Genomic DNA, 26303 nt, shown 5'->3' with positions numbered 1-26303 from the left:
AAATGGCTGCAATGGCTGGAGCCTTGCTGATCCAAAGCCAGGAGCCAGGAGCTTCTTCTGGGTCTCCCATGCAGGTGCAGGGGCCCAAGGACTTGGGTCATCTTCTACTGCTTTCCCAGGCCATAGCAGAGAGCTGGATCAGAAGTGGAGCAGCCAGGACTCAAACCGGCACCCATAAGGAATGCCGGCACTGCAGGCAGTGGCTTCAACCGCTACGCCACAGCGCCGGCCCCACAGTGGAGGTTTTAGGCAGCGCAGAGTGTGGTGAAAACTAAGCAATGACCAAGTCACTCAGGACAGATGTCCTGTCTCACGACAAAGGTGCAGGCTCCAGCTAAGTTCCATACAGGTTGTTCAGAGAGCGTTCGGAGCAATGAAATATCTCCGCAGAAAACTAAAGAAGGCGTTTGCCTCTCTGGACTGATACATGCTAATGTCTAAAGAGGATTTCAAGTCTTTAAGGGAATAAAAAAAAAAAAAAAAAAAAAAAGAGGAAGTATAAGGAATTTCTTTAAACTATTTAAGGATCAATTTCCCCTCCTGGAAATAAAGCTAATTGTCAGGGCTTTTTTTTCTGCTCTGAATTAGCAGTGATCTTCCAGGTTAATGATAAGCAGTGAGCCAATGGCACCTCCAGTGGGGACACCACGAGTCTTGGATTTGGCGGAATCCCCTGTGCAAGCGTTCCCAAGGCAGTCCAAAGCAGGGCAAGTTGCCCTCCAGAAAGAAGGGGACTTGGGAAACAATCTTGTTTTAAAGACTAAACTTTCCCTTCCACCCCTCCACTCTGCCCCCTAAAGCCCAAGGAGGAAGGAGAATTTCAGTTTCTGTTTGTTGCCCAAGCGTTCTCCAACTCCAGTGTGCATTTGAAACACCTGAAGGTTTGTTCAACGCTGGGCCCCACCCCCAGAGTCCCTGGGCTAAGGACTGACAGTTTGCATTTTAGTTAAGTCCCCCGGTGATTGTGAAACTGGTGGTCACGGAGGCAGCAGGGGTGGTCCCAGAGGCTGGGTTCCCACCCCTGACACGGGAGACCTGGCTTGAGTTCCCAGCACCTAGCTTTGGCCCCGCCCACTCCACCGAACCACTGCCCTGGGCCTTGCTTCTAGTATTTGTTTCTGAGTTTAGCAGTGACTCAATTTAATCTATTCTTTTAAAAATAACAGGAGGTGGAGGAGGACAAGGACTTGATGGGCAGGCACTGCTTCAGGCAGCATCCCTGTGACCAAGAGTATTGCGTAGGGGCAGGCGTTTTGGCACAGTGGGTAAGATGCAGGTTTGGGACACTTGCATTCCATGTTGGAGTACCCAACTTTGAACTTGGCCCAGCCCCAGCTGTTGCAGCTCTTTGGGGAGTGAACCAGCAGATGAAACATCTCTCTCTCTCTCTCTCTCTCTCTCTCTCTGGAACTCTGACTTTCAAGTAAAGAAATTAATCTTGAAAGAGAGAAAGAACCAAGCTGAAACCAAGAGCCAGGAGCTTCTTGCAGGTCTCCCACATGGGTGCAGGGGCCCAAGGACTTGGGCCGTCTTCCACTGCTTTCCAAGGCCATAGCAGAGAGCTGGATCGGAAGTGGAGCATCCGGGTCTTGAACTGGCACCCGTGCAGGCAGAGGCTGAACCTACTCTGCCACAGCACCGGCCACGTGATAACTTTTAAAGTACAAAGTCCGCTGTGGGGCTTTGGGAGCTGTCGTTGCCATTGACCTAATGAGAGCTGCCTAGGGAGCCAGGCCATCTTCTGTGCAAGTAAGTCCCTTGCCAGAAAGCAGTCAACTCTGCGAGCTCTTCACTGTCACTTGATGATGCCCCCGCTTCCCCAGGAGCCCTGAAGTCTAGTTCAAGTTCACCCGTGTGCACTGGGTAGCCACCTGAGTCGGCTTTGTAGTTCTCACGCGGGTGTGAGGATGTTAGTAAGGCCTGGCAAATGCTCCCTGTGTGAGTGGAACTTGCTCCGTATTCGGGAGACCTCACACAGCGAAGTTCCCTATCCCCAAGCGCTTGCCGTAAAGGCGTCGGCTTCAGCGATGACCCACTCACGCCTTGTGAAGGGAGGAAGCCTGCAGGAATTACTACAGTGGTGGTCCTCCACCTGGACAGACGCACAGCCGCCAGCCAGGACCTGCCTCTCCAGCACAGACTCGGGGGGTGGCCGTGGCGACTGCCAGCTCCATCCCCTTGGGGGCTACTCAGTGGCTGGTGCACTAAATCGGTACATCTCAGTACAGCTGCAAGCTGTAGCCGGGTGATCTCTGCGAGACCCTCCCGTCTAGACCCATTCTAGCCGGCACCTGGAGGCTTGTTAGGAAGGCAGGAGCAGGGTCTCACTCCAGAACCACCCGTGACTGAGCAAGAGGCTTAGTTGATTCACATGCCCGTTGGCTTTGTGAGACGCTGGAAGGCACTCATGGAGGGAACTGGATCTCAGGGCTGTAAGACGTGCGTAAGGAAACGTGCTAAGGAAAGCAGCTCTGCAGTCCAGGGCTGGCTCCTCGCTTTCCATAAACCAAGGTTGGGCTGGATCAGCTCAAGGGCCCCATCCCACGTCTCGCTCTGCTTCCGTGACTGGCCCAGGCCTGCCAGTGCCAAGCTGCAGAGCCAGGACACCTGCCCCCAGGGGAGGCCAGCCCACCAGGTTCACTCTGTTCCCGTGTAAACAGCTTGCGCCCCCCGCAGCCCGCCTCGGGGTGAGCAGTGACTAAGACGGGGCTGTATGGTGTTCCCCAACACCTGCAGAAACCCCCACATCGTAGGCTGGTGGGATGCCATAAGATGACAGCTGAATCCAATGCCAGTGATTGGTTGGGTTGTTGGGGGCGTGTCCTCAGAAGTTGGAGCGCGCACGCCTGCGTGGGGGTTATAAGCGCCGAGCTGGCTCCGGCCCGTCGTGTGCGTCCTGGTTCTCCCTGTGATCCGTTCTCTGCACGCCTCTGCCACTGCCACCCAACAAGCGAGCCAGCGGGGCCACCCAGGCCTGCACTGTAAACCTCCAAACCCGTGAGCAAAATGAGCTTCCTTCCCTCGTAAGCGGCTTGTCTCAGGTTTGCTATAGGAGCACCTGCCCCGGGGGCGGCAGCCGGTGGGAGGATGGGTGGGAGGCCGAACGGTCCAGACGGATGGCACTGCTTTGCCACCGCCTGTGGATGGGACCCCCCAGGCTTCCACTTCCTCACTGAAGTTAGTTCAGTCCACTGTTCTCGGCGTCTCTGATTTAACAACCTTGAGAAGAAAAGCCGAATCCTGGAAGCTAGCGCCGAGAAGGTCCGTGGTTCAACCCCGTAGGTCTCTAACCCCTGAATAAGAGTTGCCTTTATCCACTCAGCAAAGTCCCAACCCTCCCTGGTTGGGTAAGATGACCTCCTTATGGCTGCAGCCACTTTGGAGAGGGACCCAGATGTGTGCACAGGTGTTTCCAATGCAGAGTGAAGTTGTTGTTCCAGAGAACACAGGACATTGATCCAGACTGAGGTGGGAGGGAGGGAGAAGTCAGGGAAGGCTTCCTGCAGGAGGTGGTGCCTGACATGAAGGAAGGACTTTAGTGAAGCAGAGTTCATCTGCAACGGAGGCATTAAGACAGGCAGCTGTTCACGCTCCTGTGTGCCATGTCTGGTTAAACTGCGTAACAGTTCTATGATGCAGGAGTGCTTGTTGTCCCCATTTGCGAGATAAGAAAACTGAGGCACAGAGAGGTTAAGCAACACGGCCTCGATCACAGAGCGGGGCAATAGCAAGGCTCCATGTCTGCTGCCTTCCCCAGACTCTGGCTGCTACTAGCTGTGAGATAAGTGGGTCTGATCTGGAGCGCCCTCAGGTGGAGGGGGAGAAAGAGTTAAAGGCGGTGCCCACTCCCTAAGTGGAGAAATCTGAATAGAGATTCTTCAGGCAGGGGTTTTTTAAGAGGGGGATTAAAAAGAAGACAAGATGGCCCAGCAGGGGCTGTGTCTGCATCCTGCAGAGTGGCAGGAGTGTCGTTGACCTGACCCTTGTCCCTGGGGCACCCGCTCCCCAGGAAGGTGGCCCTCGGAGCTGTCACACTTGAGGCCTTGTGATGCCCATACCCGCTGGAACACCTGCGCCTTCCATGCCTAGGCGGAGGGCTGCAGAGGGGGGAGATGTAAGACTCTGAAAGATGGGCAGGCACCAACCTTGCGGGAAAGGGGAGGGCAGGAGCGCCACCCACGCGACCTCCCACACCTGGGCACTCAGGTGAGGAAGAGGGAAGTGACTGACGGCACGAACTCTGAGGTGAGATGCAGTGCTGGTACCTTACGTACGCTCACCTGGTTTCCTTCTCTCCATCTCCTTATGAGGGAATGTGTATTGTTGCACAGGTGAGGCTCAGATCAGGTAACTCCCAAAGCCACACAGTTTTTTTGTTTGTTTTTGACAGGCAGAGTTAAAGACAAAGGTCTTCCTTTCATTGGTTTACCCCTCGAATGGCTGCGCCGGCACTGCGCTGATCCGAAGGCAGGAGCCAGGTGCTTCTCCTGGTCTCCCATGCGGGTGCAGGGCCCAAGCACTTGGGCCATCCTCCACTGCACTCCCTGGCCACAGCAGAGAGCTGGCCTGGAAGAGGGGCAACCGGGACTAGAACCAGCGCCCTGACTGGGACTAGAACCCGCTGTGCTGGCGCCACAGGCGGAGGATTAGCCTAGTAAGCCACGGCGCCGCCGCCCCTTCCCCCCCCCCCCCCCCAGCTCTTTTAAGGCTGATAACACCATCCATGTGTTTCTGATCAAGAAATAGGGGCCAGCGCTGCGGCTCACTAGGTTAATCCTCCACTTTGCGGCGCCAGCATACCGGGTTCTAGTCCCAGTCAGGGCGCCGGATTCTGTCCCGGTTGCCCCTCTTCCAGGCCTGCTCTCTGCTGTGGCCAGGGAGTGCAGTAGAGGATGGCCCAAGTCCTTGGGCCCTGGGAGACCAGGAGAAGCACCTGGCTCCTGCCATCAGATCAGTGTGGTGCGCCGGCCGCAGCAGCCATTGGAGTGTGAACCAACGGCAAAGGAAGACCTTTCTCTCTGTCTCTCTCTCTCACTGTCCACTCTGCCTGTCAAAAAAAAATTATTTATTTGAAAGGAAGAGTTAGAGACAAATAGATCTTCCATCTACTGGTTCTCTCCCCAAGTGCCTGCAAAAGCCAGAGCTGGGCCAAGCCGAAGCAAAGAATTCATCCGGGCCTCCCACATGGGTGCAGGGGCTGAAGCACTTGGGCCATCTTCCCTGCTTTCAGCACATTAGCAGGGAGCTGGATTGGAAACAGAAGCATCTGCAACTTGAATTGGCGCCCACATGGGATGCTGGCACCGCAGGCAGCAGCTTGACCCACGACGCCACAGCACTGGCCCCAGGACAGCATTCTTTCAACCAGCATGAATCTTAGAGGTGATTTAGAATCTCTAGAACTTCTATCATACCGGGGATGAAGGATCTCAAGATCTACAAGTCAGGAGAATTATGCACACAGCTAGTGATTAAAACCAAGATGTGGAAGCTGTGCCCCACGTTGGTGAGGCTCAGGTTCAGTTCGGCTCTGTGTGGTTCAAAGCCTTTATGGGGGACAGTTCTGGCTCCAGGAATAAAAGGCTGCAGAAGGAGCCCAGCAGCATGTGTCCGGGAGCTGGGGAGGGCCACCTGCCAGGTCCACAGCCCGCCAGGATAGCCTGGGGCCACACACTGGGCAAGCCCTGCACCGTCCCAGCCCAGCCCCGGGCCCTGTGGGTCACGGTGCTGGCCTCGGACTGTCCTGATACTGCTTTATTTTTCCTTCTGCCAAGTGTTTCCAAGCCATCTGTGGTGGGAAGGGAGGAAGTGAAGCATCCTTAAAAATGTCTCTGGCCTCTTCCCACTCAGCCCGGCCTGGAAACCCTGGGAAGCCCCCAGCGTCCCAGAACACAGCTGTCGCCCGCCCGTGAGTCTGAAAGCCCGCCTCGCCTTCCAGGAAAGAGGTCGCTTCTAAGCCAGGACCGGAGTTCATCAACAAAGCAGCTCAAGAGAGGGAAACCGTAGACCAATCTCCTTTACGATCAAGGATGCAAAACTTCTGGTGGAATACTGGCCAACCAAATTCTTTACGCCTATATTTTACAAAATAATGGCTATGCTATGACTCACCTGGTTTATCACAGGAATTCAAAGATCTAACATCTGAAAACCTGTTTATATCTAGTTCACATCAAGAGTTTGCTCCTGTAAGAGGCCTCAGGTGGTGGCTTTTTGCTTGGCCCAGAAAACCCCACAAAATTATGCAAATCAAGCGTTTCAGATCCTCCTATTTAAAGAACACTTGAGAAACTGCCCAGGCATCCACAGTGTATCCAAAAAGCCACCAAGTATCTGAAAGATGTCGCACTAAAGAAGCAACATGTGCCATTCCACCCTTGCAAAGGTGGAGTTGGCGGGTGTGCCCAGGCCGGGCAGTGGGGCTGGACACAGGGCCCCAACAAGAGTGCTGAGTTGCTGTTGCACTTGCTTAAAATGCAGAGAGGGATGCTGAACTTGAGGCTTTGGATGCTGACCCGCTACACCACAGCACTGGCCCCAGGACAGCATTCTTTAAACCAGCATGAATCTTAGAGGTGATTTAGAATCTTAGAACTTCTATTATATCAAGGATATATATCAATAGATATATCAATAGATATATCTATTATATCCTCTCTTTCCACCACAGGCGGCTTGGAAACACTTGGCAGAAAGAAAAATAAAGCAGTACCAGGTAAGTCCGATGTCATTGAACAAAGCCCCAAGATGTGCCGCCATCCCTACAGGGACCGTGGTTGAGTTAACCCATACGGGAGCTCCCCATGCCACACTAAGGTGATCCTTACTGAAAAACATCCTCAACCAGAAGAGGTGGCACAGAAGATATCCCAGAAGAAATGGAAGAGGGGCCAACACTGTAGCATAGCAGGTAAAGCTACTGCCTGCAGTGCTGGCATCCCATATGGGTGCTGGTTCGAGTCCCGGCTGCTCCTCTTCCAATCCAGCTCCCAGCTGATGGCCTGGGAAAGCAGTGGAAGATGGCCCAAGTCCTTGAGCCCCTGCACCTGTGTGGGAGACTCAGAAGAAGTTCCTGGCTTCAGATTGGCCCAGCTCCAGCCATTGCGGCCATTTGGGGAGTGAACTAGCAGATGGAAGACCTCTCTGCCTCTCTGTCACTCTGCCTTTCAAATCTTTAAGAAGAAAAAAAAGGGAAGAGGCAAAACCTTAGAACTTGAAAATAAGTTGAAATTAAGAGGGGATGTAAATTGGGGGTGGGGCAGGGTAAAGGGGCAGATGCTCAGCGTGGCGATTGAGGATGCCTGTGTCTACATCAGGGTCCCCGCTCCCAACCCCAGCTTTCTACCAGAGCAGACGCCGGGAGGCAGAGGGATGGCTCTGGTGGTGGGGTTCCTGCCACCATGTGGGACACCGGAGTTCCCACTCTCGGCTTCAGGCCTGGCCCAACCCCAGCCGTTGTGCGAGTTTGGAGGGCAAACTAGCAGGCGGGAACTCTCATGTTCTGGCACTTTAAAATGTTGAAAGGGGAAAGGCGTAGGACCCTATCAGTTGATGCAAAAGGAAAGTTTTCTAAAAATCAAAAGTTTTATAAAATTCAGTGTGTAATTACAAATTGTCAAAGTAGGAATAGGACTTCCTGGTTTTGATCGTGTCTTCAAAAACCTACAGTGAGCATCCCATTTTGGTGTAGAACCCACTAGAGACAGGACTAGGATGAGGATTCCCTTGATGGCTTTGTTTCATGTTGTCCACGTGAGCAGTGAGGAAAACAGAAAGAAGGGGGAATGGCTCTGACATTATTTTTAGACCTTAGCACTGCTTGCATGGGAAACCCAAGGGACTTTGGTCAGGCTATTAACAGACAACAGAATTCAACAAGATCATTAAATATAGATCAACAAAAATCATTGGAGGAATACTGCTTCAAAACACAAAGCCCGAGGCAGGTGTTTGTCACAGTTGCCTCTTGGGAAGCCCACCATATCCAGGTCCCTGATTCGAGTTCAGACTCTGCTTCCAAGACAACTTCCTGCTAATGCCCACTTTGGGATGCAGCAGGTGATGACCCAAATACTTGGCCCCCTGCCACCTACATGGGGCATCTGTATTGAATTCCAGTCTCCTGGCTTTGGCCTGGCCCAGCCCCAGCTGTTGCGGGCACTTGTGGAGTGAGCCAGTGGAGGAAGACCGTTCACTCTTACACCTTCTCACGTGTGCTGTCTGGTGTGCTTGCTTCTCTGGCCAGTGTGTCCCCAGCTCCTCCTCTTCCATCTTATTTTAGAACAAACTTGAGGCTCATGTTTTACCCACATGACTGAATATATGTATATCTCAGATAGTGCTTTTCCAACATAATCTCATTACACCTAAGAATTAAATATGTAATCTGGTTGAATACTCCATTATAATTGTCTCCTGATTATTTTAACTGTTTAGGAGTTTGCTTACAACTGTTTGATAGAACCTTTCAGTCTTATTTAATTTATAGGTTCTGTTCTTATCTCCCCTCTTATGTTTAAGAAATTGGATCACTTGTTTGCCATAATCTTGATTTTTTTCTGATTATAGCCTCATGGTGTCATTTAACATCTCCAGCAAGGTAGTGCTTGGCACTGGAGCCTTGATCAGCTTTAGGGTTTTTTTTGTTTTTTTTTTTCTCCTTTGGGCAAGACCAGGAGACGGTGTCTGCTCATCTCCCTGAGATGCCAGCACCTGCAGATCCTCTGATGCCTCTGAAATGGCTAAGTAGTTACAGTGCAATTCTGTCGTTTCTTCTTCCTGACTAGTTGGGAAACTCCTCATCTGCGTAGTCGTCCAGTAGTACTGTTTATCTAGGGAGAAGAATGGATGCTTAATTCACTTACCAGTGTTGACAACAAATAGTAGGTTCCCCCAACATCCCCCTATAGCGTATTTAAGTATATTGTGAAATTATGGATTTCAATATATGGAGACATAGTAAATATTTTTGTAATGTTTCTAGTTGTAAGTCTACAAAAAGATTGAGACTCTTGAAATTATAAAATTGTATTAAATATAGACCTGAATAGACATGACATTCTTTATAATACTGTACATAATATTCATAGATACTATCAACAAATTCTCTCTAAATCTACAAACTCAGTGCAATTGCAGTTTTAACATTCTCAGCAATTTTTTGGATAGGACAGGAGTTGATCGTAAAATTCATACAAGGGGCCGGCACTGCGGCTCACTAGGCTAATCCTCCGCCTAGCGGCGCTGGCACACCGGGTTCTAGTCCCAGTCGGGGCACCGGATTCTGTCCCAGTTGCCCCTCTTCCAGGCCAGCTCTCTGCTGTGGCCCGGGAAGGCAGTGGAGAATGGCCCAAGTGCTTGGGCCCTGCACCCCATGGGAGACCAGGAGAAGCACCTGGCTCCTGCCATCGGATCAGCGCGGTGCGCCGGCCGCGGTGCGCAGTGCGCCAGCCGTGGCGGCCATTGAAGGGTGAACCAATGGCAAAGGAAGACCTTTCTCTCTGTCTCTCTCTCTCTCTCTGTCTGTCCACAGTCTGTCCACTCTGCCTGTCAAAAAAAAAAAAAAAATTCTTACAAGGGACAAAAACAGCTGCTGTGGTCTGAATGTTGGTGTCCTCCCCAGATTCCTATGTTGGAGGTGGGGTCTTTGAGACGTGATTTGATCATTGGATCAGTGCCCTTACAAAAACAGCCCCAGAGCTGCCTAGTCCCCACGTCACGTAAGCACACAGTGTGATGGCACCCTCTGTATCTCTTTTTTGAAATGCAGAGTTATAAAGAAGGAAAGACTGCCCATCTGCTGGTTCACTCCCCAAATGTCCACAAGGGTTGGACAGGGTCAGGCCAAGGCCAGGGGCCTAGAACTCCATTCAGGTCTCCCACATGTGTGGCAGGAGCCCAAGTACTTGGGCCATCTTCCACCATTTTCCCCAAGTATATTAGCAGGGAGCTGGATCAGAAGTGGAGCAGCCAGGACTCCAGTCACCAGCTGTATGGTGGCTTAACCCCCTATGCTACAACATTAGCCCCTATAGTATCTTTTATATTCTGCATGATTTTTAAACTTTTAAAGATAGTTAAACGTTGTTATAAGTTATTCAAAGTACTACCTTAATTTGTTCCAATACTTCCTAAGATATTAGGTTATGTTAAAAGAAAAAAAAAATCACCTTTCTATGGTCCACTTCCCCAACCTGACAAGATTTCAAAATGGTGAAGTCACTCCAGTGGAGAAACCTCAGCTTTTGCTCAATACAAAGGCGCCCTCTGCTGGTCCTATTGTGCCTTGTCCCAAAGTTTGAAATAATTGGTAAGAGCTTCACCAAAGTCCTCAAGGAGGCAGTTTTTTCTGAGACAGCCGTGCTAAGGAGAGAAACCCTCCCAGAGCTGCTCTTGTCACGAGGAAACTTGAATCAACTCTCGCTGTAAATGTTGCACATATTATCCAAAACAAAATAAGTTCTAAGGTGCAGCCCCGATCAACCTGTCCAGTTTCTTCAGCCACCTTCTGCATGAACAGTGTCTGGAGGCTGGGGTGACAGTGAATGCCACCTGAACACTTGTGAATGGCAAGTGGAACCCAGGCTGCAAAGAGACCCTGGGAATGTGGGGGCCACCATCAACTGAATACTGGAAAGTGGGTTACCTACAGTACTAAGGGGATGAATGATGCTAGTGGGATGATGAATGATGACATCCTCAAATAAAACAAAGGAGAAATAACTTGTGCACGAATCTACTGCTCAGAGGAACAAAGGTTGATTACTGGAGTCTCTCTCAAAAGCATTGAGGGGTGCACGTTTGTTGCAGCCGTTCAGATGCCCACACCCCAAATCCCGGCTCTGCTTCTGAGCTGCACTCCTACAAATGTGTACACTAGGAGGACGCAGGTGATGGCTCTCAAGTGCCAGAGTCCCTGTCACTCACAAGGGAGACCTGGATTGAGGTCCAGTCTCCTGGCTTTGGCCTGGCCTAGATCTAGCTGTTGTGGGCATTTGAGGAGTAAACTAGTGGAAAGAAGATCTGTCCTTAAAGCAAAAAATGAATATTTAAAAATTTAATGACTACAGCCTTTATTAATCAGATGTGGAGAAAGGATAAATCTTTTAATCAAAAACATTCCCTTCAAGGATATTCTATGTAAAATTCTTCATAGTTATAAAAAAATGAGAAGCAATATGAACTTCTTAAATTATATGTTGGCTAAATTGGTGATAGTACATGCAGAGGCTGATATATTGTGTTGCTACTGAAATCCTTCTCAAGAACACTTAGGGGCTGGGGGCTGGCACTGTGGCACAGCGGGTTAAAGCCCTGGCCTGCAGCGCCAGCATTCTCTATATGAGCACCGGTACAAGTAGCAGCTGCTCCACTTCCGATCCAGCTCCCTGCTAATATGCCTGGGAAAGCAGCAGAAAATGGCACAAGTGCTTGGGTTCCTGCACCCACGTGGAAGACCTGCAAGAAGCTCCTAGCTTTGGATCAGCTCAGCTCCAGCTATTGCCCCATTTGGGGAGTGAACCAGTAAATGAAAAACCTCCCTCCCTCTCAACCTCATCCCCCTCATCTCCTCTCCCCCTCTCCTTTTCTGTGTAACTCAATAAAATCTCTAGAAAAATATATTTAGGGGCCTGTCCTGTGGTCTGGTTTCTGGCACTACATTTTCTAGAATTCTGTGTGCCTGGGAAAGCAGCAGAAATTCCATAATCATTCCACGTATACTCTTTCATCTGATTTTTTTTTTTTTGCTCAACATAGTTATTGTGAGATTCATCCATGCTGTCAAGTGCATCACTCATTCACTCCTTGTACTGCTGAACAGAATTCCATTTATCTACCTGTTTATGTGGGATGTTTCAAGTTTCTTACTGTCACCAGAAGCTGCCATGAGTATTGGTGTACAATTCTTTCTACAAACATGTACTTCCATTTCTCTTGGGTCAGGTCCCTAGGAGGAGAACAGGTGAATGATATGGTAGGTAGGTATTTAATTTTTTAAGAAACATATCAACTCTCTTCCTGGGTGGTTCTACCATTGTACCTTGCAACCCCAAATAGATAGGAGTTCCAGCTTTTGCAGTCTTTCTCATTTTTGTCATTCAGTTTTGTGATGATCATAGGGAGTTTTTTGTGTCTCATGCTTGTATGTGTGTTCCAAATTTTCTATGGCGAAATTCAGGTTCCATAGTCAAACTGTTTAATTAAATTTTAAAGTAAGGTGGCATCACCAGCGCTGCAGCTCACTAGGCTAATCCTCCACCTGCGGCACCAGCACCCCGGGTTCTAGTTCCTACTGGGGCGCCGGTTCTGTCCCGGTTGCTCCTCTCCCAGTCCAGCTCTCTGCTGTGGTCCAGGAAGGCAGTGGAGGATGGCCCAAGTGCTTGGGCCCTGCACCCACATGGGAGACCAGGAGGAAGCACCTGGCTCCTGGCTTCAGATCAGCACAGCGCACTGGCTGGAGCGGCCATTTAGGGGGTGAACCAACGGAAGGAAGACCTTTCTCTCTCTCTCACTGCCTGCCAAAAAAAAAAGTAAGCAAGGTCATCCTATGTGACATCTTAGTCTGGAGACTCTTTTCCTAAAAGGCCAACGTGGGGGCCGATGCTATGGCATAGCTGGTAAAGCCACTGCCTGCAGTTCCGGCAACCCAAATGGGTGCCAGTTTGAGTCATGGCTGCCCCACTTCCGATCCAGCTCTCTGCTATGGCCTGGGAAGGCAGTAGAAGATGGCCCACCCACATAGGAGACCTAGAAGAAGCTCCTGGCTTTGGATCAGCCCAGCTCCGGCCACTGTGGAAGTCTCCTCCAACTTCCCTCCCTGCCTCTCCACCTCTTAGGAACTCTGCCTTTCAAATCTTTTTTTAAAGACCAATGTGGTCTTCAGAGCACCCAGCAAGTCAGCAAGAGAGGTGAGCTGTGGGATGTGTCTAAGTTGTTTTCATAAAGTAACATTTCGATAAAAATTTTTGAAAGGCAAGAGTGACAGATTCTCCATCTGCTGGTTCATTCCCCAAAATGATCACAGCAGCCAGGGCTGGGCCAGGCAAAAGCCAGGTGCCCAGAACTCCACCTGGATCTCTCACGTGGGTGCAGGGGCCCAAGCACTTGGGCCATCTTCTGCTTCCCAGGTGCATTAGCAGGGAGCTGAATCAGAAGTGGAGCAGCCAGGACTCAAACTGGCGCTCCAACATAGGATGCCAGAGTGACAAATGGTGGCTTAAACCACTGTACCACAACACCAGTCCCAATATTTTTTTTAAAGATTGATGTATTTGTTTGAAACACTGTACAGAGAAAGAGGGAGAGACAGATCTTCCATCTGCCGGTTCACTCCCCAAGTGGCTGCAACACCCCGGGCTGGGCCATTCATCCAGGTCCCCAACATGGGTGCATGGGTCCAAGTACTCAGCCCATCTTATCTGCTTTGCCAGGCTCATTAGCAGGGGGCTGGATGGGAAGTGGAGCAGCCGGGATGCAAACTGGCGCCCATATGGGATGCCGACATCACAGGCAGTGGCTTTACCTGCTAGTCCACAGTGCTGGCCCCCCAACATTTTTTATATCAACTTGCTTTTAATGTCATAACCACACTAAGGTTTTAAGATTTAAATATATATAAACCTCTCAAACATGCTTTCCTTTTTTTCTCTTGCAGTCCTTATCTATCCAGATTTTACCAAGTTCTTACAGAATAGTTCTACAGAACTATTTTATTTACCAAGTTCTACAGAATAGCTGTAGTTTATCTTTGTCATATCAAATATTTTCCATATTGCTTGTTTATCTTTTTTTAAGAAAGATTTATTTGAAAGGCAGAGTTAGAGATACAGAGACACAGATCTTCCATCAACTGGTTCGCTCAGCCAGGGCTGAGCCAGCCTGAAGCTAGGGGCCCAGAGCTGCTTCCAGGTCTCTGATGTGGGTGCAGGGACCAAGCACTTGGGCCATCTTCCCCTGCTTTTCCAGGTGCTTTGCAAGGAGCTGGATCACAAATGGAGCAGCCTGGACTCACATGGTACCCATATGGGATGCTGGCACTGTAGACCATGGCTCTAACACACTGTAACACAGAGCCAGCCAGCCTCTGCCTGTCTCTCTTGTCCTCTCTCTATTTCTCTTTCTCTTTCTCTTTCTCTCTCTCTCTCTCTCTCTCTCTCTCTCTCTCATTTATTTGAAAGGCAGAGTGACAAAGAGGGAGCCACAGAAAAATATATCTTCCATCTGCTGGTTCACTCCCCAAAAAACCACAACTGTCAGGGCTGGACCAAGCCAAAACCAGGATCCAGGAACTCCATCCAGGTCTCCCAAGTGGGTGGCAGGGACCCAAGTACTTGGGCCATGGTCTGCCTTCCCAGGTGCATTAGCAGGGAGCTAGATCGGAAGCCAAGAGTAGCCAGGACTCGAACCAGGCGCACCAGTAGGGAATGCCAGCAGTGCTGAACCCGTTGTGTCACATGACCACCCGAAGTATCTTTTTAACCATGATTTTAAGTGTCAAATTAATGTGTCATAAATTATTTCCCCAAGTCTCTTGTTCAGCTATTACTCAATTATTAATAGTAGTGTTATATTAAGTTTGCACAAAAACTTGTTTCTTCTTTTGAATTATTTCCTTGTCATGAATACCCAGGAGTGAGATTTCTTGTCAAAAGCTAGAACACTCCAAAGGATGGGATTTTGAAAAAAAAAAAAAATTTTCTTTACTTGAAAGGCAGAGTGAGAGAAATCTTCCTTTCATCAGCTCACACCCCAGTTGGCCACAACAGCCAGGGCTGGGCCCTGCTGGAGCCAGGAGCTCCCTCTGGGTCTCCCACCAAGCACCTGGGCCATCTTCCACTGCTCTCCCAGGTGTGTTAACAGGGAGCTGGATCAGAAACAGAGCGGCTGGGACTCGAACAGGAAACTCTCATAACAGGATGCTGGCATCACAGGAACTGCTTAACCCAGTACACCAGAACGCCAGCCCCGCAAAGGCTGTTTTAAGGTCATTGTAATGTCACTTTGCCAGGTACCAACACCCATTTCTACGGCATTTACTGATGTCTGAGCTACGCAGCGTTTCCCATTGTCTGATTTTCTCTGGGATGCTTGGCTCACCCCTCCCTGACTGGGGTCCCCTTTGTTTCCTCAGAGCCAGGGATGGCGACCCTTGTCCCTCTCAGCACTTCCCTGCCTGAATGCATCCAGACCCCCGAGGCAGATAGCGTAAAAGAGACGTAAGTGTTCAACACGGTCACGGCGTGCGCTTCTCAGCTTGTATTGTGTCTTTTCTCTATTTTTCATTAACTTAGCTTCTGGTTTTTTTCCTGAGATGCATGAGCATTCTTGGCAGCTAGCACGCTGGGACAGCTGGAATTCAGAGAACGAGATGGATGGGAAAGACAGTACTGTGATGAGTTTTCTAGTATTCCATGTGGTGTGGCTGGGGAGGTGAGGCGTGAAGGTCAACTCTGACAGGTGGCAGCAGCTCTGTCCATAAACTTGAGGTCACCCATTGTTTGTCCTCTTGGCGTGCACTCAGCCCGTGGAGCAGCAGGTGAGCCATGGCAGCAGGCGTGGTCACCTCTGCCTCCAGCTTCAACCCGAGCCCTGTGTGACCTCCCGGGAGCCTCAGTGGCTTGAGACGCAGTCCTCACCTGCCCAGTGGAATAAGGATCCCTGCTTGGGTAAAAAACTTCTGTTTTTCTCCAGGAACAGAGAGAGGCGCTTGTGTGACTGAGGCAGCAACTGGAGAATTTGCATTTTTTTTAAATGTTCACACTGAATAATTTTTCACAAGGTACTTAGCGACACCTCCTTATAAAAAAAGAACAGAATTTTACAGAATCTCAGGAGGACACAAATATATAAACACTCCATAAAATCATTATAGTCATTGAGAGTAAATGTCAGATTGGATGCAGCCACTCCTGAAAGTGAACGTTTAAAAAGAAAACAAGCAACACGTTCAGGGTTAGGGTGTTCGTTTGCAGAGTACCTGATCCTCGGGGAGAAGAGAGGTTTCGCTAGCACTTAGTTCTAAAGCACACTTCATCTGGGGGGTTTTATAGAGTGATGTTGGAAGACTGAAAGACTCCTGCACTTCCAAGAAATCCCATTTACCTCATTCAACAACTATTTCTGAAGTTCCCACAGCAGGGGCCCAGGCTGGCATAGCTCAGGAAACATTACTGATGGAGCTAAAAAGAGATGTGCCTGCTCCCGGCTCCTGCCACCACCAATGTTACTGAAACCCTATGGTGGGTTTCGGTGGCCTTTTTACCCCCAGGACACACGATCGGGGATGACAATTCTACACCCTGCTAAACTAGCGCAACGCGTGCACTCTCAGCTGGGTTTGATCAGGAACAGAATTCAGAGGGCATAAAGGAATGGATGGGTTGCTGCCTGCTCCTAAGACAATGTCTTCCAGGTCCCTCTCCTCCGCTCAGCTAAGCCTTTGATGGGAGGCGGCCCATTCGTTCTGTGTCACTCAACCAAAGGCAGCAACTCTTTCTGCCTCTGCATAAATTTTAGGCTTTGCCTTGAAGAAAGCCCAAAACACACACCAGTCTTGCTAACCCCCCTTACGCGGGGATGTGATGAGGGAGACAGGTGACTTGGTATGTCAGCTGCCCCGTGCAGGGCCTGGCTAGGAGCAGGTGCTCACTCAGCCCGTGGTCACTTGCCCTCCTCCTTCCTGCTAGAATTTTCTCTCATTCCGCGTCCTGTCGGTCTGCTCTTTCCAAAGAGATGGAGAGCACAGTGCACCCCCCAGAGGGCTGCCCAGGCACGGGCCTGACTCATCGGAGAGCCCAGCTGCAGTAGCCACATCTCTTCCTGGATGGTTCAGCCAGCGGCCACCTGCCAGCCTCGGGCACGTGAGTGAAAACACAGATGAGCTCCATCTGAAAAGCCTGCCTGGAACCCATCGAGGCCACCAGGTGCAGTTGTGACATTTGCTTACTATATGAGGGGACTTCCAAACTTGATGGAAAATGCATGTTCTGAAAAAATTGTGCATGGATTTTAAGACTTTTCCACAACAAAATTATGCTTCTGTTGTAATCTCACTTTCCACGAACTGTTGGAAACACCCTCATTTGAGGGCTTCTGTCCAAGGGGGCAAGAGTGGGGCTGAGGTCCAGCCGTGCACCTCAGCATTGGTCTATATCGTCCTGAAGGGTGGCGCCCATGTCCAGTCCCTACAAAGATGCCGAGTGGGTAGCATGGCCCTGCTCTGCCATTGAGTCTAAGGAAGACATCCAGGTTGTCCCAATGCAGGAGAAAAAGCAAAGGCGGACAGGGCTGGGACCATCTGCCTGAGGTTTTGTGAAAGTCAGTAAGTGATGCAGCAGTGAACAAAGCTGGCTTTGATTTAAAGTAGTGGGGCCGGGAGTTCGGTGTAGCAATTACGATGCTGCTTGGGATACCCATGTACCATATTGGAGGGCCCGGGCTTCAGTCTCGGCTCCTCTTCCAACCCAGCTTTCTGGTAATGCACAGCCTGGGAGGTAGCAGGTGATGGCGCAAGTACTTGGGTCCCTGCCACCATGGGGATGGCCTGGGCAGAGTTCCTGAGTCCTGGTTTCAGCCTGGCCTGGCCCTAGCCATACAGGCATTTGGGGGAGTGAACCAGCAGATCGAAGATCTCCCTGTGGGTATCTCTATACTTGTGGGTGAGTAGATGGATGGATAAATAGATTTAGTCTCTAACTCTTTGTGTCGATAGAAATCTGTCTATATATTTAGAGAGAAAAAGACATCTCTGACTTTCAAATAAAATAAAAATACTTTAAAACAAAAAGCCAACCATTAGGGGTGGCAACATCAACCTATCAAAGGTAAAACTGCCTCACATTAATCCAGCTCTGTAGGCCATAAAGTGTGTGTGGTTTTTTTTTCTTTTTTTTCCTCGTATGAAATTACTTCTAGCAATTTTTTAAAGATCATTTATTTGTTTGAAAGGCAGAGTTAGAGAAATCTTCTGCCTGCTGGTTCACTCTTTAAATGATGACAATGGCTAGGACTGGGCCAGGCCAAAGCCAGGAGCCAGAAGCTTCATCCAGGTCTCCCACATGGGTGCAGGTGCCCTAGTACTTGAACCATCTTCCACTGTGCGTTCCCAGGCACATTAGCAGGGAGCTGGGTCGGAAGTGCAGCAGCCAGGACTCAAATCGGCGCCCCTATGGAATGCCAGCCGTCACTGGCAGCAGCTTAACCCTGTGCACCACAGTGCCAGACCCAACTCCTAGCAATTTTAAATCAAATGCTGGACCTTCAAATCTCCCAACTGGCTCCATGTCCTCAAAGTTCCGCTCTTCTGTTTCATCTGGAACCCATGCAGTTTCCACTCTAAGCCATTCCTTCACCTTGTCTAACGTAATCTTCCTTCGATGGGCTTTCTGGTGTCCTGCGTGGATCACGGTCCCTTTCTTTACTTCTTCCCTTTAGGAGGAGGAGTCGATTGACAAGGCCAACAGAAGGAAAGGAACCAAGACAGACAAGACCAAAGGAACCAAGACAGACAAGACCAAAGGAACCAAGACAGACAAGACCAAAGGAACCAAGACAGACAAGACCAAAGCCCCAGGAAGGGAGAGAGAAGGAAAGGTCCTCGGAGCAGCAGAGGCTGCTGGGGGTAAGAGCCTGTGTGAGGGACGACCCAGGACACTCAAGGCAGGGCCAGGAGGGCCACCAAGGATCAGCACGCATCTACCTGGACAGCCTCTCTGCTCTGAGCCCCCTGGACCACCCCATGTCAGTGGACAGACGAGGAGGAAACCAGGGGCCCTAGAGACCTGGGGTCACCCAGAGACGTTGATAATAACAGTGCCTATTAAATGAATGCCTGCCCATTAAGGGCACTGCATGCACGATCCTATAAAGTCCTCATGGAGGAGGTGTTATTACCTACATGGAGCAGTTGCGACCCAGAGGTTGGATGGTTTGCACAAGATCACATAGTCAGTGGAGGAACCAGGGTTGGGCCCTTCCTATTGGACTCTCAATGTGCGCTGTTATCACTCTCTCTGTGAATTAATAACTGAAGAGTGAGCATCTGTAATCCAGAACGCTGAAGCTGGGAATACTCCAAAACCCAAACACATGAGAGCAGACACGTGCTGTGAACACAAAGTCCCACAGCTGGCTCATGTGACGGGTCACAGTCCAAAATGTGGTATAAGGGCAGGACTCCCACACAGCAAATCACAATGCTAATACAGTGCCTCGTTCCAGCCCCTAACTCCAGCTTCCTGCTGTTGCAGACGTGGGAGGCAGAGGTGATGACTCAAACAGGAGAGGATTGGGTTCCTGCTACCTACATGGGCACCCTGGACTGTGTTCTTGACTTCCACCCTCAGCCCAGCTCCGCCCTGGGCCATTACAGGTGTTTGGGGAATCAGTGGTCGGAAACTCTGAGTCCACTTATGTCTGTCTCTCTCTGCCTTTCTAGAAACTTGGGTTTTTGGTTTTTTGGTTTTTTAAAGATTTATTTATTTACTTAAGAGGGAGAGGCAGAGAAAGAAAGGTCTTCCATCCACTGGTTCACTCCCCAAATGGCCGTAACAGCTGGAGCTGGGCCGATCTGAAGCCAGGAGCTTCCTCTGGGTCTCCCTCGTGGGTGCAGGGGCCCAAGCACTTGGGCCATCGTCTGCTTTCCCAGGCCATTAGCAGCTAGCTCAATTAGAAGTGGAGCAGCCGGTACTCGAACTGACATCCATATGGGATGCTGGTGCCATAGGCGGATGCTTAACCTACTATTCTCAAAACACGTGGGGTGGTTGGTACGATGCACTTTCCCACTGGACCAGATTCTGGAGGGTGGGGCTCAGCTGTCTACTCCCCAGGTGATTCCATCACCCGCTAAAACTTAACAGCTATCAAAAAGGCTGGTGGAGGTCGCATTCGCTGAACTGATGCCTCTGTCTCTAATTGTTCCCCCCAGGGAAATCAAGGCACTCCAAGCCTGAAAGGAAAGCAGAGCTGATTTCCAAAGCCAAAAGGCCAGTGGTGAAGAGGAACAGGCCCCGGAAGGGAAGGAACCGGGAGCTGGCAGAGTTAACGGGGCCTGATGTCCACTCAACAAGGACAGAAGACGCCTCGGCGAGAGGTTGCTTCTCCGCAGACTCCGTAGAAGGCCCTTGGCTTTCTCACAAAGACGAGTTTCCGGAGACCCAAGTTTCTATAGACAGCAGATTGTCGCCCACCCAGGCTGTGACTGCTGCAGGTGACTTGGAACCTGAAGAGGAGGAAAGCCAGGAAGACCCGTCCAAGGTAGAACCTGCAGTTCTCATCCAGGCCAGGAGGGGGAGCTCTGGCCCCACTTGGGGCAACTGGGGCTGGAGGGAACTGTCCTTAAACTGCATTGCAGGTACTGAAACGGTTCTAATATACGTAGTGGTCACATTTGTTCTACCCCGGTAGCCCCTGACTCTAGTAAGAAATCAGAACTGGGGACCGGCGCTGTGGCACAGCAGGTAAAGCTGCCACCTGCAGCCCCGGTATCCCATATGGTGCCCACTCATGTCCTGGCTGCTCCATTTCCCATCCAGCTCCCTGCTGCTAATGTGCCTGGGAAAGCAGTAGAAGCTGGCCCAAGTGCTTGGGTCCCTGGACCCATGTGGGAGACCCAGAAGCAGCTCTGGGCTCCTGGCTTCAACCTGGCCCAGCCCTGGCCACTGCAGCTATTTGGGGAGTGAACCAGTGGATAGAAGATTCTCTCTCTCTCTCTCTCTCTCTGCCTCTCCCTCTTTCTGTAGCTCTGCCTTTCAAATAAGTAAATAAATCTGAAAGCAATCAAGCAAGAATTCAGAACTGATCAAAGGCACAGGGTGGCAGGACCCCTCTGCTATACAGCGTTATGTGTGAACCCCTGAGTGTGCCAGGGCCCAGACGCCCCTTAAAGAGCAGAAATGGGCACAGCACCCATCTGTAGGAGATGCACTTTCCTGGTTACAGGGAATGGTGGATACTGGCCCCAGAGCCAAACACTATCCTGAACTTGACCTGGAGCTCCTCCAGTGCCTGCCTACCAGACTGGAAATTGCTTCTCTGGTGCACACGGGTGGACCTGAGGCAGCTTAGACACACACACACACACACGTCTGCTTTTTTATACCAGTGTCGCTCTGTTCTAGGACCTTGATTCTAATGTGGAGGTTTGAAGAGGAAAACTGAGTATTAAAATTGCCCGTGAACATCTCTACAATGGAGAGAGAGAGAAAGAACACCCTCACTGAGATACGTCATCTCTCAGTAAGACCAACATAGCCCAAATTTCCTCTGGAATAGGTTACTATTAAAAAAATTTGTTTGAAAGGCAGAGTTACAAAAAGGGAGACAGATCTTCCATCCATTGGTTCACTTCATAAATGGCCACAACAGCCAGGGCTGGGCTAGGTGGAAGCCAGGAGTCAGGAACGCTATCCGGGTCTCCCAGGTGGAGGAAGAGGCCCAAGCACTTGGGCCATCTATGCCTTCCCAGATGCAGCAGCAGGGCCTCGAGCCAGGGCTGCAGGAGTGGTTTAACCTGCTGCACCACAGCACTGGCCCCTGTGTTAGTCCTTCCACTGAAACGAAGGTGCTGAACTTTATTTAGAGGTCTTAAAGAAAATAGCATCTTGAAACTCTACTTCAATCCAGCTCCCTGCTGACATGCCTGGGAAAGCAGCAGGAGTTGGCTCAAGTGCTTGGGCTCCTTCCACCCACCTGGGAGACCCAGATAGAGCTCCTGGCTCCTGGCTCCAGCCTGGTCTGAGCTGTTGCAGCCATCTGGGGAGTGAACCAGTAGATGGGAGGTCTCTCTTGCTCCTTTTCTAATTCTGTCTTTCAAATAAATCGCTGAGGACACACACGCAGCAGAGCCACTATAGTTAAGCTCACCTGAGTTAAATGTGCGTGTAGTACACTCTGCTGAATCTTACCTAATCTTTACAACCACACCTTGAACCGCAACTGGAGACTAAAGCTAGAAAGAGCTAAATGCCAGCTGCCAAAAATTGTACCATTATCGGGTGGTGGAGCCAATACTTAAAACGCAGACCCTCTGACCTCAAATTCAGGGCTGTTGTCACTATTTAAAATCATTGATTTTTTTTTAAAGACTTATTTATTTGAAAGAGTTACACAGAGAACTAGAGACAGAGAGGTCTTCCATCTGTTGGTTCACTCCCCAGATGGCCGCAACAGCATGAGTTGTGCTGATCCGAAGCCAGGAGCCAGGAGCTGCTGCTTGGTCTCCCACATGGGTGCTGGGGCCCGAGGACTTGGGCCATCTTCTACTGCTTTCCCAGGCCATAGCAGAGAGCTGGATGGGAAGAGGAGCAGCCGGGACTAGAACTAGCCCCCATATGGGATGCCGGTGCTTTAGGGCGTTAACCCGCAGTGCCACAGCACTGGCCCCTTAAAATCGTTGATTTTATAGCCCGTGGCCTTCTAAAAAACAGGATTTCAGAAAGATGGCTCCTTTAGAGTTTGGTCCCTCTCAATCATGGGATTGTGCTCTGTGCAAACTTTAATTTGTGAGCAGAACTTTCCTGAAGCTGCAGAGCGTGAGAACGTCTTAGGTTCACCATCGATCCCTAGTACCATCTTGCTTCTGCCACGCAAGGAGTTTGCACTCAAAGCCACACATGTGGAGTTTCCGATAGGCCTATTTCTGCCTGAGGAGGAAGGATGAGAGAGGAAAGCAAGCTACAACATTCACACAAAGGGACAGAACCACCTTTACTGGTGGGTTTCTACAGGATCAGATGTGATTCTGGCCCATCTACACCTGAGGTCGCCCCTGGAGAAGTAGCCTCTATCTGGAACCTGTGGTTCCCAGCACTGACCTCACCCTGGAATAAACCCAAGCAGCTTGTGGTGCACTGTGGCTTCCCACCTAGTTTTGCATTTCATGAGGCCCGGCCTCAATTTTTAAAAATTCCTTGGGTGGAGCAATGGCACAGGGGTTAAGCAACATCACTTACGAGTGCTGGTTTGAGTCCCAGCTACTCTACTTCCGATCCAGCTCCCTGGGAAAGCAGTGGAAAATGGTCCAAGTGCTTGGACCCTGAACCCACGTGGGAAACCAGGATGGAGTTACAGGCTCCTGGCTTTCACGTGGCCCAGCCCTGGCCATTGCAGCCATTTGGCGAGTGAATCAGTGGATAGAAAAACCTGTCTCTCCCTATCTCTGTTACTCTGCCTTTCAAATAAAGCTTTTTTAAAAACTGGTAAATCTTCTCTGGGAAATTCTAAAGGGCAGCTAGGGTCAAGAACTCTGGAACCTATGGTGTCTGGACATTATGTTGATACATGCATGATTTTCTCTTTAATAACCTGTTTTAATTGTTTCATTTACTGGAAAGACAAGACAATTTTGTGAGATAAACTTGGTTCACTCCCCAAATGCCTGCAACAGCTGGGGCTAGCCCATGCCAAAGCCAGGAGCCAGGGACTGAATCCTGGTCTCCTCTAGGTGGGCAGCAATCAACTACTTGAGCCATCACCTGCTGCCTCCCAGGGTGCACAGTAGCAGGAAGCTGCAATCAGAAGTGGAGCCAGAGGGCCAGCACAGTAGGTGAAGCCTCTGCCCTGTGCACCAGCATCCCATATGGGCGCTGGTTGGAGTCCCAGCTGCTCCACTTCTGATCCAGCTTCCTGCTGATGTGCCTGGGAAAGCAGCAAAGGATGGCCCAAGTGCTTGGGCCCCTGCATCCATGTGAGAGGCCCAGATGAGGCTCTTGGCTTTGGATCAGCCCAGCTCTGGCTGCTGTGGCCGTCTGGGGAATGAGCCAGCAGATCGAAGATTTCTGTCTCTGCCTGTCACTCTGTAGCTCTGCCTTTCGAATAAATGGATAAATCTTTAAAAAAAAAAAAAAAAAAAAAAGTCAGGACTTGACCCCATTCAGATATGGAGTGTGGGCATACCAAGTAATGGCTTCCCTGCTGCACCAAACACTTGCCCCTTAATTTTTAATGTATTAAATTATAAAAAAGCAGTGTCACAGGGGGAGAGATGTCAGAGTTCCCATTTACTGGTTCATTCCCCAAATGCCCAAAAGTAAGAGCCAGGAACTCGATGCAGGCCTCCCCCATGGATGGCAGGGAACCCAAGTCCTTGAGCCATCTTCGGCTGCCTTCCCAGGAGCTGCATGAACAGGAAGCTGGAGTTAGAAGCCAGAGTTGTTGGCCGGCGCCACGGCTCACTAGGCTAATCCTCCGCCTTGCAGCGCCGGCACACTGGGTTCTAGTCCCGGTCAGGGCGCCGGATTCTGTCCCGGTTGCCCCTCTTCCAGGCCAGCTCTCTGCTGTGGCCAGGGAGTGCAGTGGAGGATGGCCCAGGTGCTTGGGCCCTGCACCTCATGGGAGACGAGGATAAATACCTGGCTCCTGCCTTCGGATCAGCGCGGTGCGCCGGCCGCGGCGGCCATTGGAGGGTGAACCAATGGCAAAGGAAGACCTTTCTGTCTCTCTCTCTCTCTCTCTCACTGTCCACTCTGCCTGTCAAAAAATTTAAAAAAATAATAATAAAAAATAAAAAGCCAGAGTTGTAGCTGGAACTGAACTCATAGACTCCATTGTGGGCATCTTAACTACTAGACCAAATGCCTGGCTCCACTTGCCTTATTTCAAGGAATCCTAACAGCCCCATGAGTAAGACAGTACCAGGAAAATTAAATTGTGATCCCCAGACCCCAAAGTGAGTTTGAGAGTCTAGAATAGAGGTCAGCTGGACCCCAAAGCCCAAGTCGGTGGTGGCAGAGTTTGCAAGGCCATGGGCACAGTGTGGGGTCTGCTCTGTGACTCCAACCAGGCTGGAGAAGGGCTCACTGCCAAGACAGCCCCGTGTGGTCCTTGTACTGAGCGCACTCTGGTCTCTTAGGGCCTCATCCCTAACAGGGAGCAGGAGCAGGCGTCCCGGGACAGGCTGCGAGCCCAGAGGGCTGAGAAGAGGCTGCTGGAGGTGGAGCGGAAGAGAAGGGAGCAGGCCGAGCAGCGGCGGCGCCAGCAGGAGGAGCTGGAGACAGCGGAGCAGATGAAGGCGGAGCTGGAGCTGGAGCAGCAGAGACGCAAAGAGGAGATGCGGTGGGTTGAGCCCCCGGGGGACCTAAAGGCCACGGCCATGGCAGGAAGCAGAGAGGCCGGCGCTGGCCTTCCCAAGGGTCTGAGTGAGGTCCTGAGGCTCGTGCCATGCTTGTTCCCTCCCACCCTTTCCCAGGAACACCTGGGCCGGAAAGCGGCCACAGAGTCTGGTCCCCATAAGGGTTCCTGGAGATGCAGAGGCTTTGAGATTCTGTCCAGCAAACGTTTGTTGAGCCCCTGCAACCGTGGCTGGGCTGGGCTGGGCTGGCCCTTTTGCAGGCTTTGCCTCTATTGGAATCATCACAACCAACCTGTGGAGCAGGAGTTTCAAAATCCATTTTGTTGGCCAGCGCCACGGCTCACTAGGCTAATCCTCCACCTGCAGCGCCAGCACCCCGGGTTCTAGTCCCGGTGGGGGCACCGGATTCTGTCCCAGTTGCTCCTCTTCCAGTCCAGCTCTCTGCTGTGGCCCAGGAGTACAGTGGAGGATGGCCCAGGTCCCTGGGCCCTGCACCCCATGGGAGACCAAGAGGAAGCACCTGGCTCCTGGCTTCGGATCAGTGCGATGCGCCGGCCGCAGCGGCCATTGGAGGGTGAACCAACAGCAAAGGAAGACCTTTCTCTCTGTCTCTCTCTCACTGTCCACTCTGCCTGTCAAAAAAATTAAAAGAAAAAAAAAATCCATTTTGTTAAGAATGGAAAAATGGAGCTCTGGGGACTGCAGACCCGAGAGAGCAGAGCTGGCTACGGAAACCTCGAGGCTTCTGGTTCCAGGCCCACTGTGTTCCCCTGGCCTCTGCTCTGCCACGCTGGCTGCCCTTGCAAAGCAGAACCTCTTCCTTGGAGGAGGTGGGGGCTGCGCCCTGGAGCCTCCACGTGGCCAAAGCTGCCCCAGAGTGCTGATCTCACAAGGATTCCGCCTGTTTTCCCAGCTTAAGGAAACAGAGACTCGAGGAAGAGGAACAGCAGCGGGCGGAGGAGGAGAGAAAGCAGCGACTCCTGATGCAGGCGGCCCAGCAGAGAGCCCGCCAGCAGCAAGAGGAGTTCCGGAAGAAGCTGCGAGAACTCCAGAGGAAGAAGCAGCAGGAGGCGGCAGAGAGGGCCGGTGAGGGGACTCCTGAGCCCTTGGCTTCGGCTGTCTGTGGAACAAATACCCATATCCCTCTGTGGGCATGCATTCATTGGGTGAAACACTGTAAATGCACAAGCTGTTTTTCCCAAAGTAACTGCTAGGTGTGACTGCAGTGAGCTGG

At 50.9% G+C, this 26303-nt stretch overlaps 1 protein-coding gene across 1 annotated transcript in view; it reads left to right on the top strand.

Annotated features, from left to right (window-relative positions):
- Nucleotides 1–26303, top strand: part of KIAA2012 (KIAA2012 ortholog) — a 95848-nt gene that overhangs the window by 63173 nt on the left and 6372 nt on the right. Inside the window, exons 12-17 of the mRNA XM_070069872.1 lie at nt 15131–15215; nt 16730–16922; nt 18433–18619; nt 19928–20256; nt 24851–25053; nt 25983–26155. Of these exons, the coding sequence (XP_069925973.1) occupies nt 15131–15215; nt 16730–16922; nt 18433–18619; nt 19928–20256; nt 24851–25053; nt 25983–26155 (1170 nt within the window). The remainder of the gene's footprint in view (nt 1–15130; nt 15216–16729; nt 16923–18432; nt 18620–19927; nt 20257–24850; nt 25054–25982; nt 26156–26303) is intronic.

The sequence above is a fragment of the Oryctolagus cuniculus genome, chromosome 3, assembly GCF_964237555.1.
Source record: "Oryctolagus cuniculus chromosome 3, mOryCun1.1, whole genome shotgun sequence".
NCBI lineage: Eukaryota > Metazoa > Chordata > Mammalia > Lagomorpha > Leporidae > Oryctolagus > Oryctolagus cuniculus.
Note: the sequence above shows the minus strand (reverse complement) of the source record. Positions and strands in the feature narration are given on the sequence as shown.